A 21,912-nucleotide genomic window follows, 5' to 3' on the forward strand; every position below is an offset into this window, starting at 1 on the left:
CAGCTCCTGGGTAGATGCTCATATTTAGTACATGGAAGCAGAATGATGCCTAGCAAAGGAGCCTGAGAAGAAATGCATGGACAGATAGCAAAAATGAAGGGAAGAAAGGGCGTCCAAGAGGAAGGTGTACCCAGCAATGGCAAAAACTGGAGTAAGTTTAAGCTGAATGAAAGGAAAAGGTTGGTGAATCTAGAAATGAAGAGATTACTGGTAAGCTCTGAGACAGCAAAAGTTTCAATTAAGTACTGAAGCCTGAAAACAAACTACAATAGCCTGAGAAGACTGGGACTGGAGGAAATGGAGATATGAGGAAGGCCATAAGTTTTACTAGGAAAGAGAGAAAAGGTTTAATATGGAAGCATGAGGAAGACCTGGTACATGGAGGTATTTCAAAGAAGGAAGAAATCTGGGCATGGTTATAAGTGACAGGAAAAGCCAATGAATAAGGAGAGGATATAGATGAGAGAAAGAGAAGTTGTTTAGGGGAAAAGATAGAAGGAGATATGATCCAGAAATAAGTAGAGGAATTAGTTGGTCTATTGCTGAGGCATCAAACACAGAGGAGGGGGCAATGCTCCCAGGTACGTGGGAATCAGATTAAAATGTAAATGGGAAATAGTTAACAAAATAAATAAAAACACAGTAAGATATAGATAATGTTACATTTTAAAACTAAGTTCATCCGGGGGCCTGCAGGAATCCTTAGCTACATATTAGTAGCCCCCCATTTCTATTTGAATTTGACACCAATGATACAGAGACAAGGAGAAGGGTCATGTTTTCATCAGATACTAAAGCAACAGGGAGTGATGAAGACGTGTTGGGTTTTTGTTTTTAAATCAACTGAACATATACCATATGGAACTGCAGGTTTCACAAAAGCACATGGGCAAAAGACCTGAGAATTTTAGTTCACATAAGGGTAGCCAAGAGGTGCAGTGTATATAGAGTGTTAGGCTCGGAGTCAGGAAGACTGATCTTCATAAGTTCAAATCTGGCCTCAAACACTAGCTGTGTGCCCTGGGCAAGTTACTTTAACCCAGTTTGCCTCAGTTCCTCATCTGTAAAATGAGAAGGAAATGGCAAACCACTCCATTATCTCTGCCAAGAAAACCCCAAATGGGTCAAAAGGAGTCAGACATGACTGAAAAAAAATTGTTCAAACAATAAAATACTATGTCATTGCTACTAAAAAAGGTAACATAATTTGATATAACAATGTTGTTTAACTTGGGAGTTAAGTCCATGGTGGTCAAACTACACTCAAAATATGGTACTTTGTTCTGAGGGCCATGTTTTAGAGGGATACTGACAAACTAGGTAATGTTCAGGGTGGGCGTAGAGCAGGATGGTGAAAGATCCAAAAATCTTGTCAAATGAGGAGGGCTAAAGAACCTGGGGCTAATTATTCAGAAGAAGTAAAGGGTTTTGGGGAGAGTAGAGGTATATTTAACTATAATTTGTTTAAAAAAGAAAGTTCATATTTGAATATCTGTCATAGGAAAGAAGGAGTAGACATATTTTGCAACAGAAAGCAGAATTAGGACAAATAGCTCAGAGTTAAAGGGAATTTTAGATCAATATAAAGACTTTACATGATTCCTTCTCTCAATTAAAATAAATACTGATAAGCAATTTCTCTCTCTTTGGGATGTTTCTAGTTCTTCCTCCTTATGATTGCCACTCCACATCTTCTAATCTCTCCTTCCTTTTTAGAAAAAAAAATATGGTTTCCATATCCCTATGTAAACAAGAGTAGGTTCAGTGTTCTAGGATCTAAAACTAGGAAATAAAAGTTTAAGCAAATATTAAGAATTTGACTAAATATAGAAGGGCTTTAAAATCTTTCCAATAAAACCAAGACTCATGTTTAAAATTTTTGGAAAAAAAAAATAGAAACCTGTGCCTTGAGCACAATTTCCTACAAAACATGAAAAGTGTGCAAGGTTATTATTTAACCCAGCAATACTACTACTAGCTTTATATCCCAAAAAGATCAAAGAAAGAGGAAAAGGTCCTATATGTACAAAAATATTTGTAACAGCTTTTATAGTAGGAAATAATTGGAAACTGAGGGTATGCCCATCAATTGGGGAGTGGCTGAACAAGTTATGGTATATGATTGTGATGAAACACATTGTAATATAAAAAAATGAATGGGATAGTTTCAGAGAAACCTGGGAAGACTTATACAAACTGATGCAAAGTACAGTGAGCAGGACCAGCAGAACAATTTATATAGTAACAGAGCTAATGGAAAGATTAGCTAAGTTTGATTAATTTAATTTAATTAAGTTTGAAAGACTTGCTAAGTTTGATTAATATAACAATCCACCACAGTTTCAAACAGACTTGTGATGAAAGATACAATTTGCTTCCAGATACACAGCTGGTAGACTCTGAGCTCAGACTGCAGATTGAAACAAGCATTCTCTGTCTTTTTCTTGTTTTCCCCTCTCTTTTTTGGGAACATGGCTAATATGGAAATTTGTTTTATATAACTATACATAGTTACAGTGAGTTTTGTTTTTCTTGCCTTCTCAATGGGTGAGGGAGGGAGAGAATTTGGAACTGAAAATAAAACAAAATTGAGTTTCTAAAAAAAGTGCAAGTACTTCACTAGAGCAAGGTGTACTAGGTATTCCATTCCTATACATACAATATATCTGTCTTTGAAAAAAGGCCAGGCTCAAGATGTTCAGGATATAGAACCATCATGGTGAGGAGCAGAATGCCAATGATTTTCACTTCTAGTGACTTCGTTAAATAACATCTGGCACTTTTCTAAAATTTTTAGAATCGTGGTTTTCTTTTTAAGAAAAATTAAGCCAAACAAAAATATTCTCTAACAAGAATCAGGTGCATGATTCCTTATAAAACCAATTCAAATTATAATAACTTAGATATAAGTGCGAGATGTTAAAAAAATAACCCTGCAACATGAATAGCATTTAATTACTCATATATGGGTTAAAGATATGTGGAAACTCCTAACAGTCTCATTTAATACACAGTAAAGCTAAATGATATCAAGAATCATAACATTTAAAATAGTGGGAGTGATTACAAGCATCAGTCACATAGGTAGGGAGAGTTACTATGTTAATGACAGTCTCTAATGGCACAAAACCTTCAATTCCATGACAACTGCATTTCTCAGAATATTTTGCCTAAGATCAACCCCCCAAAATAGGATCTGCTGACATTCTATCTAATTAAAGCCCTCCTAATTTGAGTACCTCCTACTTGGGTACCAACTTGGTAAAGTGAAATGCAAAATATAAATAGAGTAAGTCCCTTCCCAGAGGATTCATAAGGCAAACTAAACATGACACATACAGGAGGAAATATAGACACACATTCCACCAAAGGTTCATGAAAATATGGAAGAGCAGAATAGATCTTGGCAGGGAATTCTAAAATAAAAGTAGAAGAAAAAAGGAGAAACAGGTAGAAAAACACACTCTATTCACGTGCTTGGCAATTTGGAATTTTTTTTCTTTCTCTTTATAATACACCTAATACCTTTCTTTCTATTGGCACATTTCTCAAAGTGGCTGGCTTCCAAACTTGTATACTTGGCTAGCTAGGTTCCTAAACTATAGGAGTGAAGGAGAAAATGACCACATTAAATAGATTCATGTGGATCCAGGGTACCATTACAGTATGAAATTACCTCTAGATGGTAGTGGGGTCTTAGAGAGTTCCTTTTCTGACTTTTTCAGAAGATAGGGGAAGTATATAGCTATTTACAATTTTATAAGTTCAGTGGTCGTCACAACTCTGACTCCACTTTTCCTTTAAGAACCATTCTCACTTAGAAGGAAGGCAGAAAGCTGGGAAACAATTTTTTATAGCCAGTGTTTCTGATAAAAGTCTCATTTTTCAAATATATAGAGAGCAGAATCAAATTTACAAGAATACAAGTCATTCCCCAAATGATAAGTGGTCAAAGTATATGAACAGGCAGTTTTCAGAGGAAGAAATTAAAGCTATGTATAGTCATATAAAAATACTCTAAATCACTATTGATTGGAGAAATGCAAAACAACTCTGAGGTACCACAGCACACCTATCAGATTGGCTAATACAACAGAAAAGGAAAATGATAAATGTTGGAGACATGGGAAAACTGGAACTCGAATTGTTGGTGAAGTTGTGAACTGATCCAACCATTCTGGAGAATGATCTGGAACTATGCCCAAGGGGCTATAAAACTGTGCATCCACTACTAGGTCTGTATCCCAGAGATCATCAAAAAGGGAAAAGGACCCATGTACAAAAATATTCATGACAGTTCTTTTTGTGGTGGCAAAGAATTGGAAAATGTGGAGATCTCCATCAGTTGGGGAATGGCTGAACAAGTTGTGGTATATGAATATTCTTGTTCTATGAGAAATGATGAGCAGGCAGATTTTAGAAAAACCTGGAAAGATTTATATGAACTGATGCAGAGTGAAGTGAGCAGGACCAGAACACTGTACACTGTAACAGCAACATTGTATGATGATCAACTATGATAGATTTAGCTCTTCTCTACAATATGATGCTCTAGATAATTCCAAAAGACTCATGATGTAAAATACTATCCACCCCCAGAGAAAGAACTATGGCATCTGAAGGTAGATCAAAGCATAACATTTTCACTTTTGTTTTTTCTTTCTTGTGGTTTTTCCCTTTTGTTCTGATTCTTCTTTCACAACTAATGTGGAAATATGTTTAACATGATTGTACATGTGTAACCTATATCAGATTGCTTGCTGTCTTGGGTATGGGGGAGGGAAAAAAGGAAGGGAGAAAAATTTGGAACTCAAAATCTTTGAAAAATGAATGTTGAAAACTATCTTTATGTGAAAGTGGAAAAAAATAAAATGTTATTAAGTGAAAAAAAGAACCATTTTCAGTCTTTCAGAATTAAAGCTATTCTAGACTCTGCATGAAATTAATATCAACGAGTGAGTCATTTAAACAAATATGATCAAAGAAATAACTATTCCCCAGTCCTATGAAAGCAACACAGGAAAGGGAAAACAGAAAGGGCAACATTCTGGGAAATAGTTATTGTCATCATCATTGTCATCATTGCCATTGTCATCATCATCACCATCATCATCGATGCTGATGTTGTGTAATGCCTTAGGCTGATCAAATTGCCAATGTAATCCAACTAGATTGTTTACACTGGCTATTCTCGAGGAATAGGTGGCATAAGAATGGGAATGGCAGAAAGCTGCAAACAGTATGGCCATTTCCAGAGAAGAGTACGTACTCACAGCTAGTAAATAGTGTTCTCTGGCACTCTCCTCCCTTCCTATCTTCACAATACAAATTCAAATAGGCACGACTAGCCTTCAAGGGGTTTTTAGAGATCAAGTCAAAGATCTCTGAATTGATAGACGAAGAAAGTGAAACCAATGGAGGTTAGTTGAACTGTTTGAAGTTATACAGGTAAGTGCAGGAACTGAACTTTTGATTCTTTGACACCAAATAATCCAGTGCTCTTTTCGGGACGACACACAACCTCCTTGATAAATACCATGTGCTCAGTGGAGTCTCTAAGCACAGCACTGTCTTTAGGTGGAGGGCATTTTACAAAAGCAAAACTAATAATTATAATAAGAAATATATGACAAATAAGAGTCATAAATGCAATCATGAACACTTACAACCAATTTTAAAAGTTTTTTGTTTTCTTTTAAATTACTGCCATCGATCTTTTTGAAAATGAGACCCAAATATACAATGAACCAGTCTATTGGGATCAGAGGGTATCTCAGCCAGATAGAACAGGGCATCATTATATATTTTTTTACTCTCAACCCTATTTTAGCAGTCAGCATAGTTACAATAAGAAACAACAATGTCTGCTTAATTCTATGCCTTCAGTAATCAGTCACTAAACTTTTCATGTCTGTACAATGCAAAGTGGAAAATATACAATTTTTCTAACCACACTAGTTAAAACAACTTTGTAAAATTGTTTCACATTTTAATAATTTTTTACTTCTGACAATTCTTTAACAGTGAAAGACTATGGCTTGTTTCAGCTGAACACCAGTTACATGATTAACAAAAGACAAATACAGTCAACCATCTCCAATGTGGTTCTCCTATTTTATCTCTCCAGAAACCAGACAGACCTCAAAAGATGTTTTGTTGGTTTAGGGACTCATTGTCTATTGTTTAAAAAAATAGTCTGCAAAGAATGTTTGACAAGCATGATTAAATCTAGCAATTATAAGGTGGGCTTTTAAAGTAAAATGCAAAATATAAAGCAAGGAAAGCACTTCCCACACTGAATTAAAGAATTTCTAATGCAAAATTAATATGACACAGGTAGGAAGGGTGTCCCAAAAGATTTAATGCAATTTTAAGCTACGAAAAGGTGCAAAACTGCACTAAAACTTTTAGAATATCTCATAGAGATAACTTCACAGAAGGTAAAGGAGAGTACGGAAAAGAAGAATAGGCCTTGGCAGAGTATTTTTAAATGAAAGTAAAACAGATAGGCAGGAATAGGTAGAAAAATATTATTTACAAGTTCAGTCATTCAGGATAATCTTTGTCTATAGTATACCTAATACCTTTGGGTTCGCACATTTCTCCAAGAAGATGGCTTTCAATTTTATACTCATAAACTATGCTGTTGTATTTCTTTGTAATCATAAGGCATAATCATAAGACAGTGCCTGGCAAATGGCACTTACTAAATGTTTGTTGACTTATAAGTGCCTGTTGTCATGCATTTCTCAGACATAGCTGGATTTTCTAGACTAAAAAAATCCCCAAATCTGTGGAAGTATCAAGAACTCTAGAGTAGTATCTATAACAACAAAACACTAACCCCAACCCTGTATTCTCGCAACATTGACATGTTAGAGGATGGGGAGGGAATGGTCCTGAAAGACGTTACTATTGTTAAGTCAGGAACTTGGGTGGTAAAAAAAATGACAATTTTCTGTAAAGCATCTAATTAATTTAGAAGACTATTCTTACATGAGAAAAACTTCCAAATACATCTGTGGGTATATATGTGTTTGGGGATTTCACAGTCCCTCTCCCACATGATGGAAGATTAGAGGTCCTTTTAACTCTCATCCAAATTAAACTCTACTTGAGGATGAAAATTCTAGGATTCGAAAGACCTTACATTAAGGGAAGAAGGGACTCTCTTATCTAACTCCTTAAAGGCAGCAGTTGTCTTTTCTTTTTGTATCTCCAGAGCTTAACATGGTTCCTGATACATAGCGCTTCATATACATTGATTGACTGATTGATTCTGCCCCTACATTTTAGAAATGAGAAAACCTAGGCTTAAAGTGGTAAAATGACATTTTCAAGATCCCATTGATAATAACACTAATTCAAAATCAGGTCCTCTGACTTCAAATCCAGTATTCTTTCCATTCTAGAATATTATTGAACAGATCAAAACACTTTCTGTCTAAATATCCCTCAAAAATTTTAAAGATTATGATGACATTTTATACATTAGAAATTTTGGAAACTAATGTGGCACGACACGTACAACAAACGAAATTTCAAAACTCAAGCATTCAACCGAGTATTATTTAGATAACGGCGGATAATTAGAATAAAAAAATAAATCGATGAAAGTAAAGTAGCAGAATCTCACCTATCCTTGTAGTTTATTACAGTATCAATAATGGCATTCATCTGCTTTGTCAGTTTGGGGGGGTTTGGCGACAATTTCTCGGCTGGAGGTCGGCCTCTTCTCTTTTTAGCTTTTTCCACATCTTCCTTCCCAGGCTCCTTCTCCACATTTCTTCGTCTTTTTCGTTTCTTGAGCCGCACTTCCTCTTCCATTTCTTCCAAATTACCGTCTTCAATTGCCTATTATCCATAGATGTAAAAGGGTGGAAAAATCAGCACGATGGAGGAAAAAAAAAAGAAATTTGAATGGTCAGAATGAATAAAATTTAAATACTAAAAGAAAACTAAAGGTCAACAATAATCATTGGATCTAAGTAAAGCATTACCACCATATTGGATAAACACATCTCAAACCTACTTTGGCTTCATCAAAATAACCTAAAGGCCTATACAGCTCTAATAGAAAATATGAATAAGTTCTATAAAGAAAAAAAAGACACAACTCTAAACATGATCTGTTTACACACAACAGAATCCAAACAAAATTAATCCAAATAAAAGTAAGGAGGAGAACTTAGTGTCCCATTATTGCAAGCAGGCGGAAAAATTCCTGTGACTACATCTTCAAGCAATCAAACACAAAATTCAACCTTTTTTTTTTTCTTTTTGGGTTCCTATTAATTTATTCTTGATTCGTAAAATAAAAACAAATCAAAATTCTGTCTACATTTTGTAATTTATGTGCCACAAATAAGACCCAGAATGAATTACAAAGCCACATTTCCTTACAAATGCACTTAAAAGCACACACACCGCCACAAACAAAAAACACTTTCTCCAAATTACCTGCAAACGTTTGCCTTAAACACAGCCAGCAGCTCTAATGCAGAGAGATAATAAAATAGCTATAAAAAACAACCAAGTATAAAAGAAACCTGTTCACAAATGGCTAAAAGATCCATGTGACAAATACAGAAGTTAAACTTTCTATCTGGGTAAATTACAAAACTTAAAAAAATAAGAAAGAGAAAATAGAAAAAATTAAACATGCAAAAAATAGAAAATTTGACCACATGAGGAAAAAAAATAAATACATTTTTAAATCAGATTTTAAGATTAATGCTTTCTCAAAACATAACTGATGTTGTTATTTGTTCCTCCTGCCTCTCAATATTGCCTTGAGTATGCAAATGCTAATCAATCCTTTCTCGAAACTGAAAGAGCTCTAATCATAAGGCAATTACCTTCATTTCTCCACAGCACCAAACATGGCTAATATTTATGATCATGTGAGTATAACAATCAATATAAAGAGTGATTACAGCTCAGACATCATTTCTTTCACTTATGTACAATGTCTATTGAAAAAAAAAAGGGTTTTGTGAAGAAAACCTGGTGCAAAACACAAAGCAACCTGGCATGTTAAAAATGCCAGGGGGATTTCAAAATCTGTTTCCTATGCATCCTCCGATGTGCAAATCCATAGAACAAACATGAACACAGAATCCTGAGGGACAGTCTGAGACTAGGCCTTAATAATCAAAAGACAATTTCCATCACGCTTCCACAGTGCTCAGATAACCACTATGAAGGAGCCTTGAGATCTGATGAGTTAGGAGGAAAAAGGAAGAAAAAAAAATCTGCACATAATTTCATTAATATTCATTTGGCTAAAACAGGACATCCACTATACAGTAATACACATTGCAGCTAGCGAAGATGAAGAAAAAGAAACTGGTCCGCAAATCTTGAAAGCTGAAAATGCTAATAATAAATACAGCATGCAAGGCTGTCAACAGTTAATGTTATTTGCTCTCCATAAGCATCCAGTTGTACACAGAAATCCGGACGGAGAACACCGGCTTTTGATGTGTCACACACCTACACATGCCTGGGATGTAGTTCTACTGAATCTTCAAGACGGCAATGAAAAAAGATATTTACCTTACCACTATCAGCAGGCCGGCTATCGGAAATCACAGTTAGTGGGGATAAAATTAACAAGCCAGCAAAGCAGCGAGCTGCTAGTCTCTTCATCAGCTGATCAGGAAAAAAAAGAGAGCTGGGGAAAGGCTATGTTTTCATATACAAGTAATTTTATTTTACTGAAAATTTAATACTGAAAGGATTGTGGATACTCAAATCTGCTGTTTCATTCTCCCTACTACAAGGCCCGAAGCCTCCTTCCTCCAGCCTGCTTTAATATTGACAACTACTTATCATATTTTCCCCTTATTATTCCAGGCAGCAGAATTAGATGGCTATTAGCTCAGGTGGTTTCTGATTACTGCTAGCATTTTACTAATTATATCAACATGAAACAATTTAATATCTAATTTTATTTAAAAAAATAAAAAACAAGGTATGTAATTTTTGTGTTTTAAAACCTGTTTTACTTATTGTACATAACTGTTTTGTTTTCTGAATAGGATGCATAGGACTTGAAGCATTTAAAATGATTTTTAAAATAGAAAAAAAAAAGACAAAAGGAAAATATTTTCATTTTAACGTACTTAAGAAAAAGCAATGTGTATATATTAAAACCCAATTATTTAGCACCATTTTTTTTCTTTCAAAAATTCTTAATTGTTACACTTCACTTTCATTTTCATCCTGTAAAAAATTATCTTTTTACCCCCCTCCCCTTAAGTGAGATGTACGGGGGAAAGGGAGGAGGGTCCTAACAAGGGTTTTCTTTTTTTCACTCCTCAGTTTTTGAGACAAAGGAGCAAAGTCTAAGCTTAAGGTGTTTGCTATTTTGAGTCTCTAAATCTATGAGTAGTTGAGAAGTGAAAATAAATTAAACTGGCAACAGATTAGTGAAAGTCTTTAAGGTACATGCTAAGCTGTGCATATTAATTTTAAATTTAGGATTTAGAATTACATGGAATTATCCTTTAAAGTACTGACCACTCCTCCACTTATATTAAGATTGTATGCAAGAATGCAGAGAACCACAAAACACCTTCCCTCCTCCCCAAAGCCCCCAAACATCCATACTGCAGGGCTTAATGTTCACTGATTTCTAATGGTCTTTTCCTAGGGTAAATAAATTCCCTAACTATACCCTAATGCTTTCTTCACTTATAAAGTTCAGCAAGATCACTTCTGCATGTAAGCCAAATTAGCAGTTGGAGGCTATGAACTCTCGTTGTTTTTTAAGTTGATTTATTAAACTGGTTCCACTGACTGAACTCTGTGCTAAGGGGTAAAAAAAAAAAATCAAAACTAAAAAAAAGAAAAAGAAAAAACCAAAACCAAAAAAAATTTGCTATACAAAGCTAAAGTACCACACAAAAAGAATTCCCTTCCAAACCTTTAACCAGCACAATAATGAAATAAATCACAGAAGCAAACCCCCAGTTTCCGACTGGTGACGTCTGGCGCAACAGTGCGAGAGCCCTAATTCAACATACAGACGTCTCCCATGCTGAACTGCCTCTAGACTTAATGAAGTGAATAGGAAGGAAGTCAGGGGGAAAAAAAAGTGTACAAATAAGAAATTAACACTTTCCTTCCCTCCTGAAGCAGAGATCTACAACCAGAGCTAAGTTGGGTGAAGCATCTATTTTCTTAAAGGCACACTGTACTCATTCTGCGTGGGGCTTCGTACTGAAAGCCCAGATGGTGATACTAACTTCAGCCAAGTTCAAATAGTTAACTGTATACTTCAGCTTGCATTTTCCTGAACAAAAAGTGGGCATTTCTCTTTCCGCCACTGGATGGCAACCTTTTTTATGGAAAGACGGCATTTTCATGGCATAGGTTGTGCAAGAACATGTTAATAAGACCTCCAGCTGGCTCCGAGCCAGCCTTAGCTAGCAGGGGCCAGCAGCAAATTCCACTGACAAAAGAGAAGAAAAGTATCATAAAAAATGATCTGTTCAGATGGAATATTTTAATAAAGCAAAACCACAATAGAAAGCACCTGATGGCACCAGGTTCTGTGAGCTGAAACAAACCTCCTTTTTTATATAATAACAGAGTGTATCTTTTTCATTTTAACACGGAAAGCCTTTATACGAACATCATGCCCACAACACATCAGTACAGAGGACATATTATTATGCCTGTTCCTTCCGGCTCTGTGAGTTTGGGTGTGCAGGACCCCAGCTGAGAGTCTCTATGTGGTGGATGATTCTCAAATCTACCTGTCCTGCCCCAACCTCTCTGCTGACCTCCAAATTCACATCTCCGACTGTCTTCAGACATCTTCAATTGGATGTCTATTAGACATCTCACTCACTGTGTCCAGAACTTGTTCTCTTTCCTCCCAAATCCTCCCTTCTCCCAGCACCATCCTCCTAGGTCCTCAGGCTCACCACCTAGGGGTCACCCTGGATTTCTCACTATCGCCCCCCCCCTCCATATCTAAGTTGTAGCCAAGGACAGTTGATTTCACCTTTGCAGCATCTCTCCAATATGCCCCCTTCTCTCCTGTGACACTACCACCACTCTAATGTAGACCCTCATCACCTCATGCCTGGACCATTCAGATAGCCAGCTGTTGGGTCTGTCTGCTAATTCTCTTCCCACTCCAATTAATCCTCCATTCAGCTACTAAAGTGATTTTCCTAAAGGACAGGTCTGACCACATCGTCTCCCTACTCAATAAAGTCCAGTGGCTTCTATCACCTCCAGGATGAAATAAAAAATGTCCTTTTGGGCATTCAAAGTCTTTTATAACCTATCCCCCTTCTACCTTTCCAGTTCTTACATCTAACCCCCCAACACATTTAGGGATCTTTGGTCCTTGATCCAATGACACTGGCCTCCCGGATTGTTCTTAAAACAAGACATTCCATCCCTTGGCTACAGACATTTTCTCTGGCCTGGGATGCTCTCCCTCCTCCAATCTAACTACTGACTACTGACCTGCCTGTCTTCCTTAAAGTCTCAACTAAAATCCTGTCTTCTACAGGAAACCTTCCCTATCCCCTCTTAATCTCAGTGCCTTCCCTCTGTTATTTTCCATTTTTCCTATTCATGGCTGGTTTTATATGTATTTGCATGTTGTCTTACCCATTTAATTATAAATTCCTTTGGGGCAGGGACTGTCCTTTGCCTTTTTTTATATCCCCAGTGCTTAGCATAGTGTTTAGGATATGGTAGTCCTATTATTAAATAAGGGCAGCTAGGTCAGTAGATAGAGCACTGGGCTTGGAATTGGGAAGACTCATTCATGTTCATGAGTTCAAGTCTGGCCTCAGACACTAGTTGTGTGACCCTAGGCAAGTCACTTAACCCTGTAACAAGAAATGGTAAACTGCTCCAGGATCCTTGCCGAGAAACCCCCAAAGGGGTCATGGTGAGTTGGACATGACTGAAAGGACTGAACAGCTGAACAGGTGCTTAATAAACACTCACTGTTTGGAATGATTTTCCTCACACCTCAGCAGACTGAGATGATTCCTTTCCTTAAAGCTCCGGATCTTTTTTGTCCTTCTCCATGGAGCCTTCCCTGATCCTTCCTTTTCCATTTCTCATACCTCTCTGCACCTAGCACATTCCCATTTGGGAACATTTCCGATATCCCATACTGAACTGTACACTCTCTGAACCCTGGGATCATGTCAGCTGAGCCAGCTAGATGGGTTGGACCCGGAGTCAGGGAGGAAGACCCGAATTCAAATATGACCTCAGATGCTTGTGTGACCCTGGTAAAGTCACTTAACCACTGTCTGCCTCAGTTTCCTAATCTGTAAAATGAGAATCATAATAGTACCTGCTTCACAGGGCCATTGATCAAATGAGATCATGCATGTATTTTGAACTTAAAGTGCTATATACACATTCTGGTAATTATCACATTTTCTGCTCAGCCTTAGCACCTTGGGCAGCATGTCACACATATTAGTTGCCTAATAAGTGTCTGTTCAATGGAACTCAATGAGCCCAGGATCTCACACAATTACATAGAGGGACATGATTCATTTGTCTGAAAAAAGCAATAAAGGAGAGAAGAGAATACGGATAGTACACAACCTACTCCCCTCTCCCCCAAACACCTTCAAATGATCAAAGCAGTGGCAGCCATCATACAGTGGGGTTGTTCTAAGATATTTCCAAAGAGCTTATTCTAAAAACTTCTAACAAGGAGAATTTCTTAGGAAGGAAATGGGATATTTGACATTCTTTAATGTCCCAAATTCTTTCCCCCTAAACACCCCATGCCCCTGTGTCTTTATCTCCACAGTGGCTGAAGCAGTATTATTGGAGGAATGAGTTTGCCAGTTTTGGGGGAAGTGCATATGGGCTGGGGAGTCCCAACCCTCAAGGGGGACATCTTATGCCCTCTGATGAAAAACAAATCACATGGAAACACTGAGACTAACTGGGGCACCTTTTGTTCTCATAGCTTTTTCTAATGTAGAACCTTGCCCCTTTGCAAGGCGAAAATCAACATTCCTGAAATTAAAGTGTAAAAGAGGAATGCATGTTCATACCTGTTTCCACCACATCAACACACAACACACAGAACTAAGTGATATGGGGCAAGTTTTCCTCAGAGAACTATCGTAGCAGTACAACAGGGAGCAAGTTTAGTCTTGCCCAATTAATGACTTCAGACCTTTCCATAAAGCACTCTTTTAAAAGAAAATTAGCAATATACAAAATATACATACAAATTTATTTTTAAAATAGTACCAGTAGCGCTACTACCAAATCCACATAGAATTCACGAAAAGAAAGCCACTAGATCTGAGCAATGAATTTATTTTCATATACAGGAAATAAATGTTTTATAATAAAAAGAGACTATAAAACATATAATTCTATATCTGCTCTAAATATTGTTGGGCAACGTGTTGCATCCTCTGGAAAGCTTATCTTGATCACTTCTCAATGTCACCTTTCCTGCCTGGAGCCTCATGAGCCTTTTTCTTCATCTCTTTTCTGTATTTAACTGCTGCCCCCCCCCCATAATGTAATGAATGAGAGTGCAAATGAAGGCAGAGATGCTGACCTTGTCTTACCTAAACTGTAGAATTCACCAAATATCTAGCACAATGCTGCATACACTAAGTGTTTAATAAATGTACATTCAACAATTCAATAATAGCTATTTTCTTTGCTTTCCATCCTATAGAAGAGACCTAGTCAATGTTATATTTAAAGAAAATATGATTCGAATTTCAATATAACTGAAGGGTTAATAAACTTAACTATATTTTTTACTCACACAATTTTAAGACCAAAAAATCTCAAATTATTTTATAAAAATTGATATTCATTTCTATAATATACAAAAATATTATTGTCATTTTATAATTACATGAAGAGGGAATTCAAAGGAAAAGCTAGAGCCATGGTAAGATGCCAGGAAACCAGGTGTCGGCAGATTTTTTTCTCCTTTTGTCAAAACACTTAATAATGAAACTTCCAAGAAATTATAACCATCTGCATCTAAGATGAGTGTTGATGTTAGGAATGTTTTCCCAGGTTAAAAAAAAATTTGGTTTTGCGGAAGATGTAGGGTATAGGCAACAAAAAGATAATAACAGTCTGATTGATCACCAGTTAACAGCAACCACAATTGGCACCTTTTGAGAAGTATTCAAAATTGGCACAAGCAACACAGTGGTTTGAGGGTGCTCTTTTGATGAATTACTAATGATAGCCTTAGAAATTTAAATATGTGGGTGACTACTAGGTGGCACAGTGAATAGAGCACTGGCCCTGGAGTCAGGAGAACCTGAGTTCAAATCCAGCCTCAGACATGTAACACAAAAAATTGGCCGTGTGACCTTGGGCAAGTCACTTAACCCCAATTGCCCTCCAAAAACAAAAAAAAAAGACTTCCTGACTCAACCCCAACATTGGGGCAGCTAGGTGATGCAGTGAATAGAGTACCAGCCCTGGAGTCAGAAGGACCTGAGTTCAAATCCGACCTCAAACACTTAACACAAAAACCAGCCACGGGACCTTGGGCAAGTAATTTAACCCCGATTTCCCTCCAAAAAGAAAAGAAAAAAAGAAATTTTAACATGTACAAGTGAGTAGGACTCCCTTCTCCCACCCCCATTCCAAAACAATTTACATACATGATTTTCTTGTTCCCTGGGCACACTCAACTTCCTATCTTTCTTGGGTAGAAGGCTCAAATCAATCTATAAGTATCTGGGAGCATAATGAACACCATGCTAGAGAACACAGTTACTTCCTTTAGCCAAAGTTCACTTATCTGGTAACCTCAAACTATCAATAACAGTTGAAAACCACTATGTACACAAGAATGTCCCACAGCCAGAAAAGATAGCATAAATTCTATAACTAAAATTCAGTCTTCACCAATAAAACCTTCGGGAGAGCCTAAAGAGATCTCCTATCTACTTCTGCTTCATATGCAATTCCAACAAGCTTAACTAACTAGTTTCTCAACCTCTGTATGTTATAAGCAGCAATCTACAAGTGGCTGGAAGTAGGAAGAACCACTAAGAGGCAAGCGAATTGAGAGCAGAAGCAAAGAGTGACAAATATTTGCCTAACAACAAGGGAGGAGGAAGAAAAACTATAAAAAGCAGACGAATTCTGAGAGCATTCAGAAGGCATAGCATGAAGAGGCCATCCAGGTGGAGAAAAACAGTCCTATACATCTCAATAATCCCTGAGGACACCATTGTTAAAGGGAAAGTATTATGATTAATTTTCATAATATGATAATCTGGAGTCATCAAGGAAAAGGTAATTATGCTCAATATATTCTGCATAAAAGATTTATCCTTCAAACCGTGTTAATTTTTTTTTTTAATGTTGTCTGGGAAATTCAAATGTAACATTTCCTTTTCCCAGAATGCCAGAAAAGTGATGCCTTATATTTATGATATAAGGTATCCAATCCTTTTCCATGTGTTGGTGTTTACTTATTTCTTCCAGAGTATCATAATAATGAATGAACACTATTTGTCACTCACTTCCCCACCAAAAATCAAAGCAAAACAAAAACTACATCTCAAAACTGAGTAGCTAGATGGCACACTGAGCCTGGCATCAGGAAAATGAGTCTTCCTAAGTTCAAATCTGGCCTCAGACACTTTCTAAGTTATGTGACTCTGGGCAAGTCACTTAACCCTGTTGACCTCAGTTTCCTCATCTGTAAGATAAGCCGGAGAAGGAAAAGGCAAACTACTCCAATATCTTTGCAAAGAAAACCCCTCAAAAGGGGGTCATGAAGAGTTGGATATGACCGAACAACAACAGAATCTGGAAAATACCCATTCCAAACTTAGTTTCAAGTAGTCTTTGTATATTTGACACAAAGCATTTCACTGAAATGATGACCACGTTTTAGTGTCATTATACTGAACACCAGAGTTAGCTAATGGTTTCAAACATGCTGTAAACCACTTTGATATCATACAGAAATGGCAAATCACTCCATATCCAGTTTTGAAGTACAAACAAACCTGGAAATGTGACTTAGGGCATTCCTGAGGTTTTTGGTCCCCTGGGGCTCCCTAAATTTCTGGTCATTTATGTTGGGGGTCATACAAAGATTCAGGAAACTTATATTTTCCCAGATCCTTGGAGATACAGGACAGATAAAGGAAAAGGAAGTTTGATGCTCTGAAGAGGAAAATAAGTCGACAATTTATCTTGGTGTGTACACAGTATGTTTGATAAGCAAAAAAGTAAGCAACATCTTATTCTAAAAATTAAAATGAGTGAAGAAAATCTTTAAGGGAACAACTCCGAAGGAAATTATTTTATTTCTGGAGTAGGAATCAGGAGATGTGGGCCACTGGGCCTCTTGGCTGTTTATTTAGCATGTTTACAGCAGTGAGATGGTACCATGGATAGAATACTGGAATTGGAGGCAAGAAGGCCTGTATTCAAATTCAGCCACAAATACTATCTATGTCACCCTGGGTAAGTCACTTAACCGATGCCTACTTCCGTTTTCTCATCTATAAAAACAGAGATAATAAGAGAATCTATCTCCCAAGGTTGTGAGCATAAAATGAGATAATAATAATAATAGTGTTTTGCAAACCTTAAAGTGCGATATATAGTGATGATGATGATGATGATGATGCTGATGCTTTGTTGCCTTCAAAATGGCAAAGCAAAAATATTATTAGTTGTGCCTTTAGATGTCCTTTATTCTTCCAAGGAGTTCTGGCCATATCTAATTTCCCTCAAGTACCATTTTCAGTCTTTTGCTCCCATGCTCTAGAAACAATGATAGTCCACTTTACTCTAGCCAGCCTTATTTCCCACTACTCCTCAATGGGAATTCTCTACTAACAATGAGATAGGTCTTCTGACGTTTGCGCTCTTTGGTCATGCTCTTTCCCCCACTTTCTCCTTCCTCTCCACTATCTAAATCCTATTCCAAAAGCCCAGCTCAAGGTCCAAATCCTCTACAAAATCTTCTCCAATTACTTTAGTCCATTGGATCTTTTCTTCATCTGAACTCCTCTGGCACTTATAATCCATAACTAACCTTTCAGTGATTGTTTATTTTCTAGAGATCATAGATCTGGCCCCAGAAGGGACACCAGGGATCAATTATTCTAGACCTTCCATTATAATAAATGAGGAAACTTACACTCATGGTAGACAAGTGACTTGCCCAAGGTGTCTTTTATCATTCCCTATTTTTTTTTTTAATCTGTGAGTCTTATCTTCCCAGATAGACTTTAAACCTCCTAATGGAAGGAAACATGTTTTATATTTCTTTTATAACTTCTACTAGAATGGCCAAATCAATGATGAGCACATAGTAATGGTCATTATTATTATTTGGGGTAGGTTATGGGGAGGAGATGAAGGGAGAATCTGGACTTGTGATTTCCTAGGTATGAGAAGGTACAGGAGAAGAAAATTCCTCTCTTGATACATTCCTGCCATGATTAACAACTTAGAACCTTGCCGAGATCAATTGAAGGTTAAGGGTCTTGTCTAAAAGTCACACAGCTTACAAGTGGCAAAGGTGGGACTTCAACTTCAATCCATATTGTCCTAACTAAGGCCAACACTAGCCAGTATGTCACAATACCTCTGCATTATTTAATATCTACTGATATTCAATGTTTGGATGGGTTTTATCTGCTACTCTGACCTCCAGAGTCAATCATAATATCTTTTGGGTGGTGTTTCTATTTCTAAATTTCAAATTCTATTGTCAAACACTTTCTAGTATGATCCTTCTAGTAATTAACTTCTGATATAATCTTTTGCTGCTATGATAGGACTTAAAAAGAAAGTACAAATTTTAAAACCACGGCTATAATTTCAGACTAAAATGGAGAGATGTAAAATTTCCTAAAGCTTTCAAGATATCATAGCATTTCTGAACAATCTAAGCTAGGGACGGATGAAAACACTTTAAGCCATAAATAGAAGAGGCAAAGAAAGGAATTTAGGTTGAAAGTAAGGGAAAACTTCCTAATAATTCGAACTATTTAAGTGTGGCAAGAATTGCCTTGGGAAGCAGTCCATTTCCTCTTGATTAGAGGTCTGCAAGTGAAGAACAGAGGATGCCATGGGGGAGATCTTACACTAGGGATGCTCAGGAAGGAATGAATGGGACTCAACGGCCTCTGGGGTCTTTCCCAACTGCAATTTATTAAAATAATTAAGCAGATAAATATGAAACCTTCTTCTTGCTTTAGCTGTAGAAATTTGGGATAAATAAGTTATTTGAACAAATTTTAAAATGAAAACCAAACTAACCACTGGGATTAGACAAAAAGATTATTATTGTTGCTGTTGTTAATTTTGTTGTATCTAAACCTGTGATTTCAATGATGTAGAGAATTCCAGGTGAAGAAACTTCTGCCAATCTATACTTTTACATCTATTCTGTCACATACGGACTCAGGGAAAAATGTCTCAGGGACTGAAAAGTTAAAGTAACCTGTCCAGGGTCGCATGACCTCCAAGGCAGAACTGGAACCCAGCTCATCCTGACTCATAAACCAGCTATCCACATGCTGCCTCTTGTTTTAATATCATTAGCAAACAAATAAGGGACTAGTTAGTTTAAGAACTTGGAATAACACCCATGACTTGATCAGTGAGGGTGAAGGAGAGATAAACTCTCCAATCCTCCCCAGATTCCTTGCAGAGAATAAAATGTCAGGAGCTTGGCTTTCTCCTCAGAAGCATGGGAACTAGAAGCAAAGGTGATTCCCTGAAAAGACGACCCATAGGTGAGGCAGAGGGCTCGTTAGCACTTTTGCTAAGAAGGTGAATCTGTCATACATTTGATAGTTTTCTACATTTTTATACTATTTGAGGAGAATCCCTCAACCCTGAAAAATTATACGATAGTCGGTGTCTGTGGGGGAGATGTGAGTCCACGGGTGTAAATGATTATAAAGTAGTGAGTGATTAATGTGGCTTTAATCTCACCTTTACCCTTTGCAGTGCTCTAGTTGTATATTTACATGCAATTTTAAATACAGGAGTCATAGCTATAAGTATATATTTTTAAGACTGGGATCTGAAACCTAAGAGGAGACTGTATATGAATGTGTGGATGCACGTGTGTGTGTGTGTTCTGCACATGACACCTTTCTGAAGATAGCACAGGAATAATTGTAATAGCAACAACAGTAACAGTTACATTCATAAAGCATCCACTGTACAGTAGGCATTATGCAAAGCACTCGACAAACATTATCCCATCTGATCCTCACAACAACCCTAGGAGGTAGATGCAATTATTATCCTCATTTTTCGATGAGGAAACTGACATAACCAAGGTTAAGTGATTTGCTCAAGGTCAAACAGCTGTAAGCATCTGAGGACCAATCTGAACTCAGACCTTCATGACTCAAGACCTAGCATGCTTTCCACTCCTCCATCTAAATGATCTGGAAGAAGGAAATCCTCGAGCTGGATAGCACTAGGAAAAGGTAAAAGGTAAAACTTGGAATAAATATTTTTATAACTTTGGAGGTATAATATGAAGCATTGGTTACATAGTGGGAGGGCAGGAAAAACTATATATAAAAAGAGAAGATTTAGACAAAAATGAATAAAAAAATCCCACAAAAGTTTCCTCATTGTGAGAAAAATTAGGATTATAATTCTCTTGTGGATGATGCCTTTGCATGTGTACATGCATTCACAAACACATATATCTCTAAAAATTCTACTAAGAACAAAACCTGTTCTTTTGGTAAAAGGCTGATAACCAATAAACCATATTTGGGTGTTTTTTTGGCAACCTATTTCCCAACTAAAATGGACAATCTTTACAAGAAAATGGGTTACGAATTTTAAAAAAGTGATTTTTAATAAGTTAGACTTAGAGGACAACATGTCTTTGAATTAAAAATTCTTGTACCAAAAATCTCTGTCATAAAAAGGTAAGTGAAAAATTCAAAAAGAAAAAAATATAGAAGGAACACTATTCTTTGATTTTTTTTAGTTCTTCCTCCAAACTAGATATTATGAGGTAAATATTCATTTGCTTCTTTAAATATAAAGAATGGAAAACTTGGATAGCATAAATATTTTGGATTATAACTGGGTAAAGGTTAGAAATAAAGCAGATAGGGTGACCAGACTCAAGAAATAACAAGATAAAATGATGGAAAGTATAACAGAAAATTTAAAAAAACTCAATGGAAGCATAGTAATGAATTTATAGGGTAGAAGTTCTTTTCTTTAATTTAAATCAAATGCTTTATTAACTTCTAGTTTATATAATTCATTTCTGCAAGGTTTTGAGTTACAAATTTTCTCTCTGTTTTTCCCCTACCCACCACCCTAAAATATCCCCTCCTCCAATCTGCTATCTCCCATATCTTCTCCCATACCCCCTCCAAATTTCCAGTAGGGCACGGTGGATCTCTCTGCCCCAGTGCCTGTATATCTTATTTCCCAATTACATGTAAAATAGTATTAATAATAGTATATAATTAAACATTTGATTTTAAAACTCTGAATTCCAGATTCATTCTCTTCCTCCCTTGGCACCCACCCTTACTGGGAAAATAAGCAATTCAGTATAGGTTGTACATGTGTACCTAGGTAAAACATTTCCATAGTGGATATATATATATATACATATATATATATTTTTTTTAAATGCTTTATTAACTGCTGATTTACATCATTCGTTTCCGCCAGATTTTGTGTTACAAATTTTCTCCCCATTTTTCCCCCACCCGTCCCCCCAAAACAGCAGTCCCACAGGATATCCCCAACTCCAATCTGCTCTCTCCCATATTTTCTCCCATACCCGTTTCAATTTTTCCAGTGGATCTCTATGCCTCAGTGCCTGTATATCTTTTTTCTTAATTACATGTAAGATGGTATTAATAATAGTGTATACACACA

The 21,912-nt window shown here is 36.7% G+C and overlaps 1 protein-coding gene across 9 annotated transcripts in view; it reads right to left on the reverse strand.

The window, feature by feature from the left end:
* Window positions 1-21,912, reverse strand: part of SMARCA2 (SWI/SNF related BAF chromatin remodeling complex subunit ATPase 2) — a 289,270-nt gene that overhangs the window by 22,739 nt on the left and 244,619 nt on the right. For all 9 annotated transcript variants that reach the window (XM_069086747.1, XM_069086767.1, XM_069086776.1 and 6 more), the window contains one exon: window positions 7,637-7,854. In XM_069086747.1, coding sequence (XP_068942848.1) covers window positions 7,637-7,854 — 218 coding nt within the window. The remainder of the gene's footprint in view (window positions 1-7,636; window positions 7,855-21,912) is intronic.

This window comes from Petaurus breviceps, unplaced genomic scaffold (assembly GCF_028583685.1).
Source record: "Petaurus breviceps papuanus isolate PSGF00001 unplaced genomic scaffold, PetGlider_PUasm1.0 118, whole genome shotgun sequence".
NCBI lineage: Eukaryota > Metazoa > Chordata > Mammalia > Diprotodontia > Petauridae > Petaurus > Petaurus breviceps.